We start from the raw sequence: 16,257 nt of genomic DNA, 5'->3' as shown, positions 1-16,257 counted from the left end.
CCCATCCCATCCCTGCCTGTCATATCATTTAATATTCTATTATCTGAATCAGACAACCCTGTTGGCTGTTACTATAGTTTTGAAACTTGACAAGTGCATGAGTATTATAAGACAACGTATACTACAATTTCTATAAGGACCAGTTGTAGCCTACTACTTGTATTCTGTCAGAGCAGACAGATAATGGTACAGTCCTGTCATCTTGACACAATTTTTTATTCGTTGACAAAGGAAAAAAAAATCCAATAATTCAAATTCAAGCTTTGTCTGAATAAAAAAATAAGATTCGTGCTCATATTGTATTTCAGTATGGTTAATATCGGCTCCCCGCTCCAGCCGCCTCGCACAGTGGACCCCCTCCCGGTCAGCCGCAGTGGTTCCTCACCGTAGGACCGCCTCCGCGCCGGGGAGCAGCGAGCTTCCGTACCGCTGCCTCAGCCTCAGTCTGGGAGACAAACACGGAGGTGGTAACCTGTCAGCGAGATGTTATCACGGTGCCCGTGTGTTTACCGGACGCTTGGCCGTTCTCTATCGGCGGCGAGCCAGGTAGGTCGAGCGGGAAGCGGTGACATGAGCCTGTGTTGTTAGCTAACTGAGCTCTAACGGCTCAGCAGCTGTTAGCTTGACAGGCAGCGGCCTCGTTTACAAAACAAAAAAAACAGACATACTGACAACCTCAGCGGAAGCTCATGTTGGTTAAGAGGCTCAGGGCAGTGTTTGCAGAAATTTGACTAAAACTATATTACGGTCTTGAATGAAAACTTTCTGGCAAACAGTTACAGCTCATTAGTCAACCATAACTTGACATGTTCAATGACCATCTCTGTTATCAGCCACCGATATACTTTCATACTGGTGTAGCCGTGTTATGCTGCAGTGTAATTATAGCAGAAATAACCCACTCCACACGTATACAACAGGTATTAGGACCCTGCACTGATCAGACAACAGATTTATTATACCGATTTGAGAGGGAAACGAAGATTAGACTGAAGTTCCTCTCGCAGCAGAACAGTCTGCTCTCCCCAAACACTGAGACACGCTCAGGGGTGTTTTATTCTGTCAGTCCAGAAAAACAAAGCCGGGTACATTTTGTTCAACATCCCGATTCTTTGTACTCCAAAACAGATATCAATGTGTTTCACTCAGAATGGACTGTTTGTGGACGGCCTCTGAAAGATGTGAGAAACTTCTCTTTTAACATTTTTCAGAGTTGCAGGATATGTACAGGTGCAATAATGATGGCTGCAGTCTTCTTGGGGGGGGGGGGGGGGGGGGGGGGGGGGGGGGAGGGAGAGGAGAGTCTACAGCATACATACATCTGCGTGTAGTTTGATGAATTTTAGATGATTCGGTCCACTTCTGACGAGGATTCTCGCATCAGTGGGTTTTGGCTCTGGGTGACCATGTGAAAACGGCAAGATCTAGACAAACGGGCCTCTTCTCCAGTGGCCCGGCCCCTTGAATACACACACACACACACACACACACACACACACACACACACACACACGTATGAGTCATAGCTAACAGCGATGGTGTAGCTTTACCGCAGTCTGTTTTGTCAGCTCTGGAAAAATCCAGCGGTTTATCTGATTAAAAAGTTTTGAAACTGTACTGGGGGAGAGGTAATGGATTGTTCTTCTGGTTTTTGTTAATACAAAACTCTTTTTCCTTTGTTTTTGATTACATTTGGCCTACTTAGCAGGCGGTTTAGATTTTTAGTTGGCAACACCCCGAGGAATACACAAACCTGTTAAATGTATGGTGTTTTCTGTGGTTTCTGTGCAACTTTTTTGATGTCCAGTCAAGTATCTAAGTCATGTTTTAGTTGAAGATACCCCACACACACACACACTTAATCTTTACCTTTTTTTCATTGTTAGACCTGTAATGCGCTGACCCGACAAAGATTTTTAGGTAAGTTTACTTCTTTCTGCACCCGCACGTCAGCTGGATTTGAGACAAACAGGAGAGTTTCGAGTTTGCTGATTATCCTTGTTTCTTTCTTTCCTTTTTTTTCCCCCCACTTTAAGGTCACTCTCTCCGCAGCCAGCCGGTTCACAGGAAGTCTCAGCCGTAAGTGCTCTTCTCTGTGGGTCTGTCTTTGAATACTCATCAGTAAACACAAACCTCACAGGAGAGTCTCAGCCTTAGATCTGAACATGATAAATCTGGTCAATATTTATTTCACTTTGCCACAAATAAACTACCCCCGAATTCAGTCATTTAATGTGCCAGCCAGCCTATGAAAACGGTTGCAGCCATCAAGGAGCTTGGTTTGGGGAATTGCCTTTTTGTTAAATTTGTCTTGAATCTTCTTCTTGACATTTAGCGGTGAACTTCTGTCATCACTGAGTGTGTTCCACATCAGATCCTTCAAGACGTCTGCTGTTCACAGTATGAACCTCAGCACTATTCTGCATCACGTATACATCTCAGCTCTGCCTTAAATGACATTCACAGTCACTGTCAGTATGTGTTTTTTTTCCTCCTTTCAGGGGATGAAGTGGTCACAGTCAACACTCCTGCATTCGCAGAATCAGTGACAGAGGGGGACGTGAGGTGGGAGAAAGGTTGGTATATGTCACCACCGGTAAAATGTCGCTGGTGTACTGCGTTGTCAACGAGATGGTATTTATTTCCTGCATTGAACTTGCATTCTCTTGATTTTAATGCCAAGCGGTGGGCGACTCGGTCAAAGAAGATGAAGTGGTGTGTGAAATTGAGACGGACAAGGTATGAGGAGCAAAACCAGTCCAATTCGAACCGAGTTTTGTTTCTTTTTGTCCCCTTCCACATGAAAATCCCGCCAAACGTCTTTGTTTTGTGTGTGCAGACGTCGGTACAAGTTCCCGCTCCAGGAGCCGGCGTGATTGAGGAACTGCTGGTGCCCGACGGTGGGAGAGTTGAAGGAGGAACGCCCCTTTTCAAACTACGGAAAGGAGGTTCGCCTAATTAAACATCAGCTTTCAACGTTTTTAATTTTACGACACAGACCAAGCTTCTCCGATGCGTCAGTGTTTCCATCAGTTAAGACTTTTATACAGTTACTTTTCCACGCCTACCTGGTGTTATGGTCCCCGTTCCTGATGTCGGAGACTAAATGTAGCGCGTTTAAACGTCTTGCTAACACTGAAGGCCACACACAGCTGGCATCTTTGGTGATCTGATGAGAAATGTTTATATGGATGAAAACGAGATTTGGCATTTGTTGAATTATGAGAAAAGTGAAACTTACTGATGCAAAATGTGTATTTTCTGAATCATTAGATCCAAACTACAGTTTTCACTCTTCCCCCCTGAACGTTTTAGCTGCTGCAGCTGTTAAAGCTGCTCCCTCTCCGGCTGCAGAGGCTCCTGTAGCGGCGGCTGCAGCCCCTCCTCCACCACAGCCTCTGCCCGAGGCTTCAACCCCTGCTGCCACGCCTGCTGTGCCACCACAGGCTGCCCCAGCCACACCTGGTGTGTAAAGCCTTCATTCATTCACTTATTTCATCTACAAACGTGTTCATCTCTTTTGCTCCCTAGAAGTTGATATTGACTTATGACAGCTTGTAAACTGGTTACATACAAGCATGATGTGTCCCTTGATTATATCTTTATAAATGTGTCACTTCCTGTCATTCACTTCTTCGCTTCTTTGTGCAGTTTCTGCTGTCAGACCCACTCCTGCAGCTCCAGCACCAGCTGCTGCTCCTACAGTCGGAGTCAGAGGAGAAAACAGGGTAACACAGTGGCACTCTCAGTCCAGTGGCCTTTTCTGTGTAACCATTTCCTGCTCATTGATGGAGGAAATCATTCAGTCTCATGTCGAGCACCTGTTTGTGTCCTTTTTATATGCAGGTGAAGATGAGCCGTATGAGGTTGAGGATCGCTCAAAGACTGAAGGAGGCTCAGGACACCTGCGCCATGCTGACCACCTTCAACGAGGTGGATATGAGGTGAGCCGAAGCTGCTTCTGAAGAGACAAGTCCAACTATCTTCAGTTTACTTTGTTCTAAAGCCTTAGGATTGCAAATCTTAACCGGATGAATATTTCATGAGGTGTCTAAATGATTTTCCGTCTTTGATGTCAAACATTTTGCTTCAGCAACATTCAGGAGATGAGGAAACTCTATAAGGACGCTTTCCTAAAGAAGCACAACATCAAACTGGGTTTTATGTCAGCTTTTGTGAAGGCTGCTGCACACGCGCTGACTGATCAACCTACTGTCAATGCCGGTAAGAGAACACAGACCAAATTAAACTTTCTTAACCCCCAAAATATGTTGCTGGCAGTTAAAGGTGTTCACAGTTTCGCCTGAGCAGGAACTTCTATCCCAGTCCGCTTTCTTTAAAGTGCAGTGTGCAAAAAAAACAGCTGAACATAAGCAAGTCGTGTTTGTTATCAGTTACCTTGACTGCATGTGAACCTTTAAGTTTAAATAATAAATGGGCCAGCTCTGCTGTTTCAACCAGCGAGAGAGAAGTAACTGAGAATCTGAATGTTTTTCACAAACTTTGATGATGAGGGGGGTGGATTTACAGATTCCATTTAATAGATGGCTCCTGTCGTTTGGGGTTTGGGTTAGCATTCTGAGCCGTGTCATCAGTGAAACATTCATATTGAACTATGTCATTTGAAGCACCAGTGGTCAAATGTTCTCGTTTCACTTGTTTTGTATTTTCTGTGGATGTTTTTTTTTTTTTACTAAAGTCATTGATGACACAACCAAAGAGATCATCTACAGAGACTATGTAGACATTAGCGTTGCTGTGGCGACTCCAAAGGTATGACATTCAAACTGTGCTACTTGTTGGAAATACCGGAAATAGTGTTGCTGCTAAATTCTGAGTAACTCTGACAAAACCGAATCTCGCATGTTATCCCGTGTCGTCGTAGGGGCTCGTTGTACCAGTGATACGTAATGTGGAGACCATGAACTTCACTGACATTGAGAGAGCCATTAATGCACTGGGAGAAAAGGTAAAAATCTCTGACTGTTGTGAGCCCTGTGCCCCTCATATTTGTCATTTCTGTCTGCAGCCTGTTATTGAATAAAATGTTGTTCTTTTTACTTGTATCACAAAGTTCTGGAGATCATTTGACTTGTGATTCTCAGGCTCGTAAAAATGAACTTGCTGTTGAAGATATGGACGGAGGAACGTTCACCATCAGCAACGGCGGCGTGTTTGGCTCCATGTTCGGCACGCCAATAATTAACCCACCGCAATCGGCGATACTGGGCATGCATGGCATTTTTGACCGACCTGTGGCCATCAATGGCGAGGTGAGAATTATGTGTCAAATCGACAGGCATTTAAATTTTTTTTATTTGTTTTAATTGTAAAAGCTTCATCTGCATGGGTGAGCCATCCTTACACGTGCAAGCAAAATAAAAACAAGTCGCTGCTTTGGCAGGTGGAGGTCCGGCCCATGATGTACGTGGCTCTGACATACGACCACCGGCTCATCGACGGCAGAGAAGCGGTCACTTTCTTACGCAAGATCAAAGCCGTGGTGGAAGATCCACGGGTGCTGCTCCTGGACATGTGATGTTTCCACCAAAATGTTACTCTTCTTTAAAGACACTCAGCTACATAACATGAACTCCGCAAAGCAGACAACGCACAAATAGCACAGAATAGCCTTTAAAACCGTTTTTTTTTTTTTTTTTAAGTTTTCAGTCAAACTGAAGGGGAATATTGTTCCAACATTCATGGCACTTAAGAGTATGCTGTTACTTGTAGATTAATCTGAAGTATCTGTTATGTGGGCCTCAGCTTTCCATCCGCTATTAGTAATTGGTTTCTACAACATGCCCAAGCTCAGAAAGCGACATATCTTGCTTACAGGGGTGTTATTACACCTACTCTATCCTCAGATGAACAAGCAGCGCACATATACACACAGTTGTCTCTTTTCGCAGCCACTGGTTGCATGTTTCCCCCCTCCCCGCTTGTTAGTGGGTGCTTCAAGGCCACTTTTTCCACAATGGAGCCGAACAGATAAGCCAAATGAGTTGGAGAGTTTTATTGTTTATGCAGGTTTCCAGAGTAAAACAAAGTATTGTTTTACTGAAACTGTTGGTTTCTGGGTGGAAAATGTTGTGTTTGTCCCACTGCCATGTCTTTAAATCCAGGTCCACTGTCTGATGTGACCCGGGTCAGTTATCCTCCTGCTCAGCCTTGCACAGTCATACATGTTCTGAATATGTAATGTTTTATGTTTTAAGCCTCCCTTGTTGCTGCAAGGTCTTTGATCAAAGTGTTAAATATTATTAGTAGCGTAGAGTCAATCAGACGCATCTTTTCTTCATTCAACACACAAGGCACGATGCTGCATGACAGCAGAAATGTTCAAAACACACAGCAGGTTTTTATGTTGAGCTCCAAAGGTGGATCAGACTTTCAGTGTCCTGTCGTATGTATGAAACAATTATTCAAAGAAAGAACTTGAAACATCGAACTTTTCAAGAGTTTTATGTCCTGAATCTTATGTCTCAAATTGGTGCAGAGTTGTTAAATTGCGAGGAGTTCACTTGGGATTGTTTGGATAACTCGTGGCAGTTTTCTGGGACGTCTCGCTCTGTAAACTTGAATTCATCACAGGAATTAATCACGAGCATATTAATGCCAGATGAACTGTACATTCATATTCAGAGAACGGTCGTTGGCCTTTTCTGAAAAGGACCCAGAAGCATAATGGCGGCATAATGAAGGCACGAATCCGAGGCAACTGTATCCACGATCGATCTTCGCTGAAACATTTTATCTCGTGCCAAATCGGTTTTGCTCGTGAGTTCTCTGCTGCGGACGAGTTGTGCGCCAGCGATGGATCTTCAAAGCCTCATCAGTCTGCCTGCCGCTCAGCTCTTGAGAAGCTTCAAATAATGGGATCGTCTCTGACAAAGTCTTAAGGGTTGCTTGGCCCTTTCTCCCACTTCACAAACACGGGCTCAAGTGTGTGCAGCTGTGTATGATGCCTCTTCAGTAATTCTGTTTACTTTAATAATCACAGGGGACAATGGCTCCTAATGTACGTCTTTGTTTCTCTGCCAGAACCTACACAAATGTCTGAACAACACTGTTTGGAGGAAAAACACAGAATTCATTACGAGAACACAAAAAACCCAAACATTAAATTACCATGAGAATACTAGAGGTTCTAATGGGCCTGAATACGGCAAACAATGATACAAGGGCTCCTTTAATTTAATTATTTACTTTTATGACCGCTCAAGATTCCATTAGCGCTTTCGAGATCGTGTTAATTGGCAGCGTATGCCAGTGGGTGCATAGATATCTGAAGGGTTTGTTGGCAGGTTTTTGTTTCGTCTTCAAAATTTGGCCAAACCTGTGAATTTCCAATTGGACTGCTCAATAAGATGTGGGTTTCAAGTCTTTGTGTCCATTCAGATGAAAGATGGCCCATTAGAAATTGGCAGCTAGCTGTTTGTTTTCATTAAGCCACATCAGAGAGATAATTTACCTAAATTATTCTGTTTTGCTTGTTCTTTTAGATAAGCTAATTATATCAATACCGTCATATAAAGAATTGGATTTTAGTCCATCTGAACGTGTGTTTAAGAAGAGTTTTGACATAAACAGCTGAGCGCAGCCTATATTCAGATATTCCATACAGTACTGGGCGTCCCTGATGACAGAAAACCTCAGCAGCAACTTTAGCAACAGCATGTGTTGCCCCCCCACAGGGCTGTTCTACTCACCATGGAGTCATTTTGGGATTTAATGAAGAGACAGAAGACACTGCAAGACACTAATTAGAACTGCAGCACATCCTTCAAGACACCAGGAACGATGTACCCGCAAAGTACACTGGGCGCATGAAGATGAGAACTGTAGGTTTGAGTGCGGCAGCAACGGTCTGATTTAAGTTTTGATTCAGTTTGCTGATTAATTCATTAATAAATTCTGCCGACTGTCCCTAAAAGTCTGGTTGAGCATCTGAGCACATCTGAATGCACATTCAGACCCATCCTGTTGAGGTTTTGGGTTTATTGGTTCATCTTAACATAATCCTAAAAAAGTCAAATGTCTTTTTAATGAGATTTATTTGGCCCAGAGTGTGTTGGGTCACAAATTAAAACTTGAAATCGTGCAGCTGCAAATGGAGGTGATCAGAAACTAGGTTGTTTTAACATTGTGTCTGTTTATTTACTGCTCTTGTTTCCAGTGGAGTCACTATGGTGGCAGCAGCGTGACAAAGCCAGAACAGTTGAATCAAAAGTTGGCTTGATTTCTAGTCTTAAAGCATTTTTATTTATTTATTCAATCTTATGTAGTTAAAGCAGCTTTCCTAATCCAGTGCAGCATTTATGACCCACTGACGAAGTCTCTTTCTTTTTTCCCTTGGTGCATTCTGTTCTGTGTAATACTAATATTTAAATTCGTCCACCATTATATTATATTAATATAACACAACAAACGTGGCTTTCATTTAAATTCATGCAGAACAGAAAGAAGCTGAAAGAAAAGAAGAAAAAAAGATATAACTCCTCTGTCCATCACTGATGCATCCAACAACCTCAGAATCCTCTGAGTATTTCTGGAGATGACGGGACTTTGAGGTGTACAGAGTGAAGAGAAACGGTGAGAGTACAGCTCCCTGAGGGGCTCCTGTGCTGCTGACCACCTTCTCCGACACACAACCCTTCAGTCTCATAAACCGAAGGCTTTTGGTCAGGTCGTCGATAATCCAGGCGGTTGTGAATACATCCATCTCCATTTCATAATACAGCTTCTACAGCACCTTTAACTGTAACACCTAATAATGTTTTTATGCACAGCCAAATTCTTACTAGTGACCTTTTTGTATATTAGACAATACTCCGATTATAGTGTTTACATTAGTTACAAGAAGGATTTTCAATTCATTTACCTAAAATTTCAAACGTTACAGAGCATACACACTGTTTAATGACTCAACCTACATTTTGCATCCCCCTCTTCCACTGCCATGTTTGCACTAATCCAAAGGCTTAATCGTGTTCATATCTTTCAAAACACAGAGCTTAACTCAGGTTTCTGCCCCGTCCCGTTTGTTACTGGCTGCTGTAGCCTTGCACGTGCATCATAAAGCCGTTGGCTGCGTCTGTAGGTTTTTGTGAAAACTCCCAAGAGGACGTAAGAGTGACATTAAGCTGTATACATGTCTACATAACATAAATGAACTGTATTTTACTCTGACTATGCCCATCTTTGGGTTTTAAGTGTTCTCCGGCCTCGGGTGACAAACAATGGGTCCACATCGAGCTGTTTACACGTGACACAAAGAACAGACACAGGTGAGACAGTGCTTCATGTCATTGTCCCGTCTGTGGTTACCACCGGAGCCACCTGACAAAAAACAATTGATCTGCTGGATATCACACCTTGAGACAATTCATCAGCACGCCCTTAATAAACCTGTTCTGCAGGGCCTGCATAAGTAATGCAGTTTATGCATATTCATGAGTGTGCTATTTCCTTTACAGACCGTTTCATTCAAAGCTAACTAGCGCTGCAAAACAACTAGCTTGCATCTGGCCCTATTCTTCTTCTCCCCTCGGCCCTTTGATATGGATGCCAGCTCTCTTTTTCTTCCCCCTCTTGTTCTGTTGTCATACCTGAAGATTGTTTTGGATGAAGAGAATGAGCCAGAGGACCCTGCGGTACAGCCGCGGACACAGGTGACAGCGCTGAGGCTGATGCAGCTGGTCGGTGTCAGAGGTTCAATTGTGCACGCTGGATGGAACACATCTGCTTTGAGAGAGGGAATGGCACAGGAAGCTGCTATTTGGAGACACCCATTAGTGGTGTACAGCAGCTTTGGGTTTGCGTGTTTGCATTTTTGTGTTCCCCAAAAATGTGGAAGGATGCTGTTTTGAGTGGCATCACAAAAAAAAAGGCAGTCGACTGGATTTGTAATGCCACATAGCTGACACATTAAAGACAAAATGGAGTGCAGCTTCTATGGCCTTTTATTCATGAACGGACGTCGCATCCTTGTGTTAGCAGCGCCGTGTGTTCCTGCATCTTTGACAGCTCAGCAAAACTGACTGCAACAAAGAGAGACAGCTTAAACAGACAAGTGGACTCGACATGCAACCCTCAACACAATTTTCTAAGAATATTTCAAAATCATTAAGTGTTTCAGCTGTTTAGCGTTGATACGTCTTGAGTTGTGCAGTCTGACTTCCTGCAAGCAAAATGTTAAGGTGTTATCAGTTACAAAGCACCAATTAAACAAGACAGAACTGAGGGAAAAGCTTCTAAATGAACCTTGAGTTCAAGTTCGCATGAAACAGCGATTTGGTTTCACATTTTTAATTGTCTCCTGTAAGCAAGGACAGCATTCTGCATCAGAAATGTGCACTGTGAACTAAGAGTTTCCCAACAAGTGCTTCAACTTAATTAATCACATGAGCCGTTAGTTCATAACCCCTGAATACAGCTCGTAATGTCCTCCAGTAAAAAAAAGCAAACACTATTTTAACCTCTGACTTCTGCATGACTATATATATATATATATATATATATATGATCATTGAATGTCGTTGAATTTGTCATTGAATGTGTGTTAAACTACTTTTTTCAAAACCGAAAGAAGCAGATCAAATTTATTGACATAAGTCTACATATCTCAGCTGTTCACAGACTAACCTGTAGCTTATGACGGCTGAGCAGTTCTTGTCAAACTTCTTGATCAGCCACTCAAGCTGTCGTTTATCAAGAGGTGCGTTGGCATCCTTTACATGGGAGTGAATACACAGACACAGTTAAGTCCAGTTCATTGATACATTTCTCCTATTTTCCTGTGGTGGTATTGTGTTTTCATTGCTGTGTGAGAAGGTATTTACCTTCATAGCCTTCCTGAATGCAGAGGTGGAGACTTGCATGGTTTGTTCTTTATCCAGAGCTTGGAAGAAATCCACACTGCTCTCCTTTTTCTCCTCAAGGAATTTCTATGAGAGAATCCCCATCATGTTTCTCTTTTGGAAAGATTCCAGTTCATTTTTTACTTAAAAAAAAACAACCCAAAAAGCTCCATCCATAGCACAAAATGAAATAGTGGTAAAAGTTTGTGTTCAATATCAATCTTTTAGGACACTGACTACAGCTTATGTTGGAGTGTTGACGTCTAATATTTTGTAGAAACGTTTCTCCCTTCACTTTGCTGACCTTAAAGACGCCGAGGGCAGATAAGTTCCTGGTGACGGAGCTCAAGACGGTGTACTGAACATCCAGAGCTGGACACCTTTGACGGGCTTCTTCCAGCAGCTTCAGGAAGGTCTCGCACACAAACACACTCTGCGCTCACACACACACACACACACACACACACAGGCGCTTTCAAGCACAGAGGCAGTACTGCAAGCGGATGTAATCATCAGATATTCCCATCCAGACAAGATCCGTGTTTACACCGATGAAGACTTACAGAAATGTCGATCTCCTCCACTGCAGAGTTCGTGGTGTTTTTAATTGTTTTGAGCAGCGTCAGAGCTCCAATATTTGTCATGGGGTTATGAGACAGCTGAACAATCGGTACACAAACACACACCCGCATGTTACACTTCAAATCAGAAGCTTCTTTGAGTCAACAAAGTTTCAAATGACCAATATGAAACATAGGTTCCGGAGTTTTTTTTCTCACCTTGAGAACCTTTAGCGTGCTGTTGAAGGTCAGGCCCTGGCAGAGCAAGGTCACAGCCTCATTGTCTATGTTGTTACTACTGAGGTCCAGCAGCACCAGTGTGCTATTTTGTTTCAGAGCTTGGCCCAGCGACTCCACCTCGATGCGGCCAAAACCGTTGTGCGAAAGCCGGAGCTCCTTTAGAGTCGAGTTAACCTGAGGAATGGACCAAAACAGCTGAGAGGAAGCGGTCTTGACTGATGGAATGTGGTTGAATGCGTCTCGTTAGTTACCCGGAGACCGGTACACAGAGCCACAGCACCGCGCATACGAAGATGATTCCAGCTCAGATTTAGGACTTCAATACCCACATTACTGCCTTTTGGAAAGAAGAAAGAAATTCAAGACATTTATCCCAAAACTCAACATTTTCTGAACATGCTCCTTTGATGGTTTGCTGCGTTATTGAACAATACTCCCATCGTGCTTTTAGCTTTTAGGTCTTCATTACACCCTGGACATAAAAAGTAACCACTGCTCCCAAAGGAGGAACTGTGTAACAGACAACCAAGGATGGTGCTACCTCACATGATTATCAGCTTCTAGACAGATGCTAAAGCCAAAAAGGTTCTGGCTTCCCCGATGTGTGGCCCACAGACATAAAAACATTCAAACTAATTTTGACCTGACTGATGAGTTCACTCAGTCACTGTACCTAATATGTGACCGAGGTGTTCTCCTCCCGCTTCACAGAATCGGTTGTGACTCAGATCCAGCTCTTTGACCACATAATCACTCTGTCAGATGAGGGAGAAAATCTTCAGTTTAACTTTGGAGCACACTTGGGTGTGACAGATTCGAAATCCAGCGCTTTTAACTCACCTGCAGAGATTCTACCAAGCATTTAGCAGCAGAATCGTCCCAGTCGTTTCCTAAGAGAACGAGAGGAAATGGATCGAAACCTGCTTGTGATCTTTATTCCTACTGTATAACAGAAATGAGCAGGTTAAAAAATCTCAAGATTGGAAGACTTAACTGCACACCTGAGAGTTTGATGGTTTTTACATTATAATTGTCCAACAGCATGTGGTTGATGATGGTCGCTCCTTTAAGACCCAGTCGGTTGTGGGAGAGGTTCTGCAGTAAAATTGTTCAGTTAGGGGGATCCAAAAATATCTTAATCATCTCAAGAAGATGGCATCTCTCTTCAAAAGCAAGCGAGCGCTACTTTTGCGAGGATCGTGAAGTGTTTAATATAACAGCTTTGGAATAGTTACAAGACTCTGAATAGCGATGTTTTCTTGAAGCATGTTCCTCAGATAGCACGTTCCTTCTGCCTGAATGTTGTTGTCCTCCAGCTCAAGGTGAGTGATAGCATTGTCACTCTAGAACGTGAAATGAGAAATAAATGATTTGTTAAATGAATCATAGGGGGATGGTGATAATGAAGCCTTCACTAATTTCTCTCTAAATCTGCATTATAGATGTAAATGTAGTATCGACTCCTCATATTGTCAGAATCTGATCTAACGTTATTTTCTTAAAGCTAGAATGCACAAAGAATTAATTTACTGGTATGAAACAACTTTGGGGAGGGGAGTGGATATCTGAATGAAAGGATTACTTGCAGAGCTTTGGCCAGAGCTTTGGCCCCCAGAGGTCCCATACAATAGTGGTTCAAGTTTAGAACGGGTTCATCCACATGACGGATGAAAGAGGAAACGGGGATGGCTCCTGTCTGTCGACAGGCCTGCAGGTATCGTTCTGTTCGGAATGAACTCTGTCTCTGAGTGGTCACCTCTGAAAGGAAAACACCAGGAGGAGGTGGAGGAGCACGGCAAGGAGGAAGAAAGCAGGGTGTCGTGGATTACTTAACGGGACTATCAGGTACTCTACTAACTGCAGCATTCATCCCAGAAAAAGGGGACAAAATGCACGAAATTAGTCCAAAACTGGCTCCTTGAAGCAATTTCGGGATCCAAATTCAGATCTGGACTGATATCAAAAGCTAATCACTTCTAAGATGAGTCATGCCCTACTTCTGGAAATAAAATAAATGGGTGTGCAAATCGATCCATTACTTTTCCGAGTAAACCTGCTAACAAACAGACCAATATGGCATATGGGAGAAAATGAGATACAAGAGACTTGAATGAAGACGTAGGCCCACAAAGAGACTAGTGTGACTACAAAAAGATGCATACCAACTCAAATGCAACACACAATGAGCTTAACGATTACAAAACAAGAAAAAATAATAATACAGAAAAAGACCAACAAAATTTACAAAGAAATAATCAGATACAGAATTACCAAAAGAGTATACATAATAAGCAGAGATGCTTATTGAAAATGAAATGTACCCACTATATTTGACCTGTCTGGTCACTTTAACATACCGTCCTCCTCCAGGTCCGTGTCCCACTCATTACAGCTGGATTTCTCCTGGACCTCTCTCTGGTCCTGGCTTCCTGTGGACGGGACTGGCTGTTCAGATGGCAGCTTCTTTCTCTCCTGGTGTCCTTCGTTGGACTGAGAGCCTTCCTGACATTCCTCCATCTCAGGTGAGATATGTGCGGTTTCTTGTAGCACTGCGAGCCTGTTCGGGAAAACTACGTTTAGAACGAGAACCAGGGCCGTTTGTTCAATTTAGTTTTAGTTTTAGTAACTCTTGTTTGTTTGACTTAGCTGAAGTCTCGTTTGTTACGTTTAAAAATGAAGGTGAATAAAATGTAATATGAAGTTAACATACTCCATGAACATCGATTAGCTTACATGCTAATTCTGCCACTCAAAACGAAGACGGTTAGACCAACGTCTGAGGACATGAACAGCAATAAAAATGAACTTGCTTTATGTTTTTAGGACAAACAATCACTTTTCTTTTGTTAAAACAAATACAAAAAAAAACATGAAAAAAGTCCGTTTATTGTTCAGAGAAGAGGAAAAAGCAACCTACCTGAGCAGCTTGTCACTTTCTAATGTTAAAAAGCTTTAACCGGAGATAAGCCAACGGTTCACGGGCAGTTCCAATTGTGAAGGTAAGACAAAAAATTTTTTTTAAATTTTATTGATACTAATTGTTCAACCAATTATCTACTACCTTATCTAAGTAAATACATTATCTCAGTAAATACACAAATGTCATTCATGTATTTACTGAGATATGGTAGTTCCTAAAAGTATCCACTAGATGGAGCTGATGACCACCAGTCTCCGTCTGATACACTGTCTGCATACTGTAAGCCAAAAATGAAAAAAAATATGTTTATATATTGTGTTCATTTGGTTTTGTTCATCTTACTGTCTTAACCTCCCCTGTGCTCGGGTTCTTTGCCCTTATCCTCCTTTTTTCCCCACAACTGTTTACAGAGGTCACTTTGTAAGATATGAATAAAAACAAAATGCGACGATTAAAAGATTTACTCGATTGGAAAATAGAGCAAAAAACAACACATCATTGTTGTTTATAGTGGCGTGGGACAGGGGCATATTCCCCAGTGTGTTTGTTTTTGACAAAACTCCAAGGAGACTTTCTTCTGCTCAAGCGTTTCGGGGCCTCATTTACCGAGTCCTTTGTTTAATTTGTGAGAGGCTTTTTCATCCGAGGAATGTGGTTTATTTAGTGGAGGAACACCTGAGAGTTCACCCCCTTTGTACCGCACAGCGGGGACCCACATGCACAAACATGCATGCACGGCCGGACAGGGCCCCATAACACAGAATGCATAAGCAGGAATTACAAGATGTCTAGAGGAGGCCGGGCAGAGTTACACTGCTATATCTTTATATAGCAAACCTCAAAATATCTTAATTTGACCTTTATGTGAGTTTTAGCCCAAAGAAAGCAGCTGTTTCTGGCTCCTTTTCTTTCTTTGTATGATAAGAGTTTTAACTTGCATTTGTGAATGGAGCTACAAACGGTGTTAACTGACAATGGTTTTTCAGAGTCGCAGGGATTTCCACTGCAGAAGCAGGTATGTTTTATTAATGCACCCCTGCTTGAGGGCCTGATGATCAGCTATTCGATGTTGGTTTTCAGCCACGTTCGATCCATACTGAGAGTTCTGAGAATCTGTTTGTGATTTTTTATTTTTTATTTTTTTACGGACAGAAGATGAGGAAATGTGGAGCGTCTCAGAGTTCTTTACTCCACCTGTTGTGTTTGTCGGACGAGGACTCTTTCTGTTCCTGTTAAGCTCAAACATTTACTTATTTCACATCTTAAAGCCATCAGGCGTTAATCAGTTGAGTCTTGATTGAATATTTTTCCCACCTTAAGTCACGAGACGGGGATTTCTGCTCTTTTTGTGCCATTGTTACGACCCACGGTCTCAGGTCTGAAAGAGTATCGTCGTTTATTTGGACAACTTTTTCCTCGTGGTTCCTTTATTTCACTCCCCCTTTTCCCCTAGCGAGCCGGGGGTGTAGCAGCCGCTCACAATAAGAACGTTAGTGTCGATGTGATAAATGATCGTTCATTTATTCGTAAGAGGCTTTTGGACCAGTCACGATAAGCACAACCATGTAGGATGTAGAAAAAGGAAAGAAAAGAAGAAAAACAGGTTGTAATTCTGTAAAAAATTGAGGGAAAGATGCTGCAGTTTGGAGGCGGTCAGACATTAGAAGTGCGTTAC

The 16,257-nt window shown here is 42.6% G+C and overlaps 2 protein-coding genes across 2 annotated transcripts; one reads left to right on the top strand and one right to left on the bottom strand.

Annotated features, from left to right (window-relative positions):
• Window positions 1-381: 381 nt before the first annotated feature.
• On the top strand, window positions 382-6,451 carry LOC142375071 (dihydrolipoyllysine-residue succinyltransferase component of 2-oxoglutarate dehydrogenase complex, mitochondrial-like). The gene is made up of 15 exons (XM_075458992.1): window positions 382-546; window positions 1,887-1,920; window positions 2,037-2,079; window positions 2,336-2,400; window positions 2,502-2,576; window positions 2,684-2,739; window positions 2,840-2,948; window positions 3,316-3,465; window positions 3,652-3,728; window positions 3,847-3,944; window positions 4,094-4,224; window positions 4,700-4,773; window positions 4,886-4,969; window positions 5,106-5,273; window positions 5,405-6,451. Exons 1-15 carry the CDS (start codon window positions 484-486, stop codon window positions 5,537-5,539), a joined length of 1,362 nt encoding a protein of 453 aa, XP_075315107.1. The 5' UTR covers window positions 382-483; the 3' UTR covers window positions 5,540-6,451.
• Window positions 6,452-10,604: 4,153 nt separating this feature from the next.
• Window positions 10,605-15,937, bottom strand: LOC142375664 (uncharacterized). Its single transcript, XM_075459808.1, has 13 exons — window positions 15,897-15,937; window positions 14,020-14,219; window positions 13,245-13,420; window positions 12,898-13,005; window positions 12,664-12,757; window positions 12,503-12,552; window positions 12,336-12,417; window positions 11,914-11,999; window positions 11,642-11,836; window positions 11,426-11,521; window positions 11,167-11,295; window positions 10,845-10,949; window positions 10,605-10,733 (listed from the first exon to the last, which is right to left on the bottom strand). Exons 1-13 carry the CDS (start codon window positions 15,935-15,937, stop codon window positions 10,605-10,607), a joined length of 1,491 nt encoding a protein of 496 aa, XP_075315923.1.
• Between the last annotated feature and the right edge of the window lie 320 nt (window positions 15,938-16,257).

This window comes from Odontesthes bonariensis, chromosome 24 (assembly GCF_027942865.1).
Source record: "Odontesthes bonariensis isolate fOdoBon6 chromosome 24, fOdoBon6.hap1, whole genome shotgun sequence".
In the NCBI taxonomy this organism is placed as follows: domain Eukaryota; kingdom Metazoa; phylum Chordata; class Actinopteri; order Atheriniformes; family Atherinopsidae; genus Odontesthes; species Odontesthes bonariensis.
The sequence above is the reverse complement of the archived record's forward strand: the minus strand, read 5'-3'. Positions and strand labels throughout refer to the sequence as shown.